Source organism: Nannospalax galili, unplaced genomic scaffold (assembly GCF_000622305.1).
Source record: "Nannospalax galili isolate Female #2095 unplaced genomic scaffold, S.galili_v1.0 scaffold3250, whole genome shotgun sequence".
NCBI classification, from domain to species: Eukaryota; Metazoa; Chordata; class Mammalia; order Rodentia; family Spalacidae; genus Nannospalax; species Nannospalax galili.
The window spans coordinates 1,030-7,202 of NW_008327207.1; the positions used below are offsets into that span (position 1 = coordinate 1,030).

A 6,173-nucleotide genomic window follows, 5' to 3' on the forward strand; every position below is an offset into this window, starting at 1 on the left:
CTGTTCTTTGAGTTCAGTAATTCACTTGACAAGGTAGAAGGAGGAGAGGTGGCCCCTGCCCTCCCGAGCCTGGAGGGTTTGACCTTGGTGTACATCTCTTTCAGGGGGTCTTCATTAGGTGGGTTCTGCAGAAGGGAGACAGTGAGACAATGTCTCTTGGTTCCCCTGAGCTCTTGCCAGTCAGATTCTACAGGGTGTCCAGAGTACTGCTTTAGACATTTAAATCAGACTATAGCATACCTAATGTGTCTTCAGGGGCTTCCTGAGACCTGAGGTATCTGTCAGCTCCCTTTTTCAACTCTGATCTCCAGTAACACAACCCAACTCCTGAGAAAACCTGCTCCTGCCCCAGGACCTAATTGCCTGCAGTGTCTCCTTCCTATCTGGGAAGACACCTGTGAGAGCCCTGGTGATTCACACTGGCCCTGTCTGCTCTACTTCCCCTTTCTCCGCTCCATTTGCCTGAAGCACATGGCACTGCTCCCACTCTGCATTGTTAACTTGTTGTCCCCTCCCCCTTGCAGTTGTCCCCAGTGGATGGAGAGCTTGGCTCCCTGCAGCATCTGCAGCCCCTACAGGAAGCCTGGTCCAGAGGGAGCTCCAGGGTCTGGGCGATGGCTCAGCCAATAATATGGTTGCTGACAAGAATGAGGACTGGAGTTCGATCCCCAGCACCCTGCCATGTAATGTCTAGGCAAGTCTGTGAACCTAGCACTGGAGAGGGAGAGACAGGGGACGCCTGGGGCTTGCTGACCAGGTGCTCTAGGCAAATCAACAAGCTCTAGGTTCAGTGGGAAATCTGTCTCAAAAATAAGGTAGAGAGGATTGAGAAAGTCACCCAATGCCAATCTTGGCCCTCCACACGTGTGCACACACACACAAATACATAAGTAAAGAAAAGCACAGAAAAAGAGGGAGTCCCTGTGTGTGGCTGGGGCAGGTTCACAGGGTCTAATTTATTAATTTTTCCTACTGGTTCTGTTCTCAGTGCAGGATATCAAACCCAGAGCCTTGTACATGGAAGATAATCCCTCTACCACTAAGCATAGCTGCAGCCTCTCAGGTGTCCTTCCGAGACACTGGGAACATGGTAACAGCTAGAGAGATGCTGAGGAGCTAAAGAGATAGAGAAGGGCCACCTGGTTCCAGGAAAACCAAGATGGAATGAGGTTCTCATAGAAAGAGACAGGTGCTTCTGAAAGGAAGGAATCAGCGGTGGATGTGACTGAGGGCTGAGAGAGGGGAGGACAGAGAAGGACCCTGGACCAAATTGGGCTGGAAGGGTTACAGCACTGTCAACTGGGACAGGGTCTCACCAGACTGTACAGCTCCATGCTGGACTTTGGCTGTGGGAACTTCAGAGAAGCATCTGATGTGGAAAGAACAAGAGACTTATCTCCTAGCCAAAGTCCTGGGATTGTTCAGGTCCTTAGATCCCTCTGATGCCCCATGTGGGGACAGAGGCAGGAAGCACTGTGGTGCCCCCAGTCTATAGAGAGAGTTCATTCCCACCGAGCCCTGACTACAGCCTCTCCCCTCCACCCCTGTGTTGCCAAGACCTCGGGTGTCCCCATCCCCAGGGCCCTCTTTTCTCACACTTGATTTCTTTCTTGATGGCAGTAGCTGGGCAGGATCTGAGGGCACAAAGGGGCATGAGCTGGTGGTGAGGAGTGGCAGACAAGTGGGAATCTGGGTGACTGGGCTTGAATTACCTCTTCTGAGGACCTCTCTCCCTGGGCACTGGCTCCTCAGAGTCTTCAGGAAGTTGTATGTCAGTGATTTCACTCTGAACTGAAAGAGAGAGGAGTCTCAGCCAGGGGTGGGAAAGCCTTCTCCTGGAACCTTCAGGGAAGAAAAGGAACTTATGCCACATGGGGTTAAATGTGCAAATGTTCCAGATGAACAGCTAGCTGAACACCAGGCTCTTGCACATGTACTGAGATCATGTGTTTCTGATCTGACATTCTGGGGAAGTATTTCTGAGCTTTCTTGCCCCAGTCTGGATGGTGCCCTGAGCCCCTGCTTGGATGGTCCATAGGGGAGCCCTCCACCTCCTTGGAACCTGGACACCCACATCCTACTCACCCTCTTTCCTACATTTGTGCTGACACCTCCATCGGAGAAGAAGGAAGATGAGAAGGAAGAGCAGGAAGAAGACCACTGAGACCCCGATCAGAATCATCTGGTAACCTCCCAGTCCTGTGGCACAAGTGACTTCATGTGTCAGGAGCAGTGTTAGCTGACTTGACCACCTAATGTGTACCAAGTCCATGCTAGGATTTTTTATTCAGCACCTCCTATCCTCAGGATCATACAACATAGCATCAGCTCAGCCCCCAAACTGTTCACCTGCCCTGGGTCACACAGGTGAAAGACACAGAGTTGGATTTCTCTAGGCAGACTGACTTCCAGCCTTGTTCTCCACCAGATCTGAGACCCTGGAGGGAAGGAGCCTGAATGTCCTGTGGTGGCCCTATAGTGGATCCTCACACAATGTCAGCATCACTATGGTAAATGTTAGAAGCCCACCACAGAATCAGTTTGTAAAGGATTCCTCTGCTAGGAGAGTTCACAGCCAGGGTGAGGCCTAAAAGGAACTCTAAGCTCAGAGAGAAAGCCTCTGTTAACAGAGAAACTGAGACGCACTCAGGGGAGGTTGTTGTCATATTCAGCATTCCCTGCAGAGCCCACACCAACCCCATGACTACATCTGGTCCCCTGAACCTGCCTTCCTAATATTCTCTTTTACCATTCTAGGGAACAGACTCCATAGGTGTGAGCAGCTGTTTCTCAAGTCCTCATGGTGGGATGGGAAAGGTGACGGTCTGGGCTCCCCAATCTCCCCCTCAGCCCAACTGCTGCTCTCCCAGCCTGGGACTAAACATCTTTGCATGCTTGTATGAGCCCTCCTGCAGCCCGGCCTCAAAGACTGGAATTCTGGGGTCTGTGTTGGCATCTCTGTCTGATCTTGGGGCTTCTGGACACAAGCTTAGCTGACACAAGAACAAGCACTTTGATGGGCTGATTCTTCAGGCAGCTCAGGGATGGAGCAAAGACCCTGAACAGAGGCCACAGGGCTGGGCAGGGCTGACAGCTGAGGTTTACTGTGGACTGTTAGGTTGGAAGGAGGCTGCATGTTAAATGAACTCCCACATTGTCTCCCAGGGTTGGGCTGTGAAAGACACCCTTAAGATGAGAACACTTTTCCTGTTGGCAGAGAAGGGGGATGGGGAGCCTGAGTTCCCTCACCTGTCATCACCAGCTCCAGGGCGTCACTGCACTGAGTCCAGCCAGCAGGACTGTAATAGTAACAACAATATCGCCCTGCATATTGCTCTGTCATGGATGAGATGGAGAACTTGGCCTTGTCCCCGGGCTCCATTGGGATCTGTGTGTCCCAGGGTGCTGAGCTTCCCTCTTTCTGCAGAATATATTCTTGGGCATTGAGAATCCCCTGACACCAGATGGTCACGTGACTGCCTGAGGCGATCACAGAGCTTGGCTCAGCCCTGATGGTGGGTTTGTGGTGAGTCTCTGCAAGGAAGGAGGGGCCATGTCAATGGGTCTCTTTGAGCAGTGGCACAGTGATCTCTACACTCAGAGATGACTCTCAGGCTGACCCTGGGTAGCAGAAGGACCCTGGAGCCCTTTGGAAGATCCATCTCCGTCCTGGAAGTCCCAGCCTTCACTCTCTCTGTCTCCCCTTGGCTTATGTATCTTAGGTTTCACAGTTCCCACACTCTGTTGAAGGTCTCAGAAGCCATAAGTTCCAGTGTCATTCTAGGGCGAGGCTGGGGCTTCCTCACCTGAGACCTGGAGCTCCAGGGGGTCACTGGGTTCTGACCACAGCTGTGGGCTCCACAGGTCATAGCCATAGCATCTGAGCCTCCACTTTTGACTGGGGATCACGGGGCCCACAGAAAACAGGGCCTGGTACTGCCCTGTGGAATATGTATACTGTGGGGTCAGGGTCCAGGAGAGCTCCTGTGGTTCTTCCTTCTTCAGCACGAATCTGTCATATTGGTGTCCTGAGACACACTGGAGGACGATGTTCCCCCCTGAGGCTACTGCAGGGCTATACTGAGCTGAGAGGCTGGGTTTGCTGTAGTGGTATCCTAGGAGAAGAGGCAGTGTGTTAAGTGAACTCTCACCGCCCCCACTGTCCTCCAAGGCTGGGCTGTGAGAGGCGGGAGACATCTGAGAGCAGGACCCCTTTCCTCAGAGCAAAGACTGGGGCTGAGACCCTTGAGTGACCTCACCTGTGACCACCAGTTCCAGGGGATCACTGAACTCTGACCAGCCAGCAGGAGTTTGATAGTTACAACGATATCGCCCTGCATGACTCCAGTCAAGGAATGGGATGGAGGACTTAGCCTTGTTCCCAGGCTCCAGCAGGGTCTGCATGTGCCCAGGATATGGGTCTCCCTCTTTATGGAGACGGTACTCCAGGGCCCCTGAAGTCCCCTGACATGAGAAGGTCACCTGTAACCCTCTCTTGACCACAGAACCTGGCTCAGCCCTGAGCGAGGGCTTGGAAAGGGTCCCTGCAAGGAAATCAGACTTTAGGTAACAGGACACACTCCCTTTGATTCCTCTTGAGTTTCCCCAGCATCAGCCACACCTGCTGCTCTCTGTCTCTAATGCCCACAGCTGACCCCTTGTCCTCAGTGAGGAGGACTTACCTGTGACATCTGGGGACACACTCACCTGCCAGCACTGGGGTCCTGAGGCTGAGACTCAGTCCTGGAAGAGAGTTCTGTGTGAGAGATCTGCCCTGAAGCCTGAGCAGGTTCTCCCCTCCTCCTCCCCTCTGAGTCCCTGAGATGACTTGATCATGTAAAAGTTTCAGCTGTTATGCAGGTCACTCCCAGCCTAGGGTGGTTCCTTCACCCTCTTCATGTCTCACCAAGGCAGAGCAGGGCTGTGAAGGTGGGGGTCATAGCCTTTACTCATTGTGGCTGCAGCCTGGCAGCATTTTGGAGACCGTGCCCTGTTGGACGGGCAGGCGTCCTCCCCTCTGAGTCCCTGAGATGACTTGATCATGTAAAAGTTTCAGCTGTTATGCAGGTCACTCCCAGCCTAGGGTGGTTCCTTCACCCTCTTCATGTCTCACCAAGGCAGAGCAGGGCTGTGAAGGTGGGGGTCATAGCCTTTACTCCTTGTGGCTGCAGCCTGGCAGAATTTTGGCGACAGTGCCCTGTCGGATGGTCAGGCTCACAGGTTACGGCCTTTAGAGGCTTGGTCCCCCATCCTCTGACGAGAGCTTTATTTCCGCAAAAACACAGGAAATGGAACTGTCCTTCAGAGGAGACTGGCTCTTCTTTCCTGGGTGCATTCATGTCTGGATTCTAGACTCTGCAGCATCCGTCTTTCAATTTTTTTGTTTGATTGTTGTTTGATTTTGAGACAGAGTCTCATTGTAAAGCCTTTGTTGGCCTGGAACTCACTGTGTGGATGAGGCTGGGCTGTAATTCACAGTAGTCTGCCTGCTTGTATCTTCCCTCTGGAGGATCAGAGGACCTGCAACAGGAATGGAGACACAGAAATGAATTAGGTGGTTGAGCCCTGGCCAATACAGCACTTGTGTCGATTTAGAGAGAAGCCAGTGGAGGTGAATTAATAATACATTAATTACATTTAGTGGATGATTGCTTTGTTCTTTTTCTAAACTTTAGCATTTGCAATAATGTTGTGTCACGTTTAACAACCTTTGTCTTTTTCTGCTTTTGAGAACTGGTTGTAACCTGTAGCCCACTCTGCTCTCAAACTCATAAACCTCACACCTCAGACTTCCACGTCTGGAATGCAGATGCCCACACACTGCTCAGCTCTTTGTTTCTTTGTTAAATGTGCTCACTTATCACTATAGACTTTCTTCATGATTTCCTTTGTTTAGTCAAAGAGGTGATGGTGTATTTGTTACTGGAGGTTGAGCACAGGGCCTCTAAGCAATAAACAGGAATTTACCACTGGGTCATATCACCAGCTTCATTCCATAAGATTTAATATGTTATGTTTTCTGTATGTTAATGAAAGGCAAACTGTCATTCCTGTCTTCCTTTGTATATGATGTGAGTGCACAGTCACAGGGACCAGGGGTCATAACTTGAACACACTTGGATTGAGGGTGAAGAGCTCAGCTCACACACCCTTTCACTGATGTCTCTTCTTTT

General features: G+C 51.4%; 1 protein-coding gene across 1 annotated transcript; it reads right to left on the reverse strand.

Moving 5' to 3' along the window:
* Positions 1 to 25: 25 nt before the first annotated feature.
* On the reverse strand, positions 26 to 4,725 carry LOC103731846 (leukocyte immunoglobulin-like receptor subfamily B member 3A; the record flags this gene model as incomplete). The annotated part of the gene is made up of 10 exons (XM_029561671.1): positions 4,683 to 4,725; positions 4,260 to 4,544; positions 3,807 to 4,115; positions 3,250 to 3,534; positions 3,013 to 3,111; positions 2,086 to 2,199; positions 1,713 to 1,791; positions 1,597 to 1,634; positions 1,317 to 1,369; positions 26 to 125 (listed from the first exon to the last, which is right to left on the reverse strand). Coding segments are annotated over exons 2-10 (1,222 nt in total), but the record flags the coding sequence as incomplete, so codon positions are not given.
* Between the last annotated feature and the right edge of the window lie 1,448 nt (positions 4,726 to 6,173).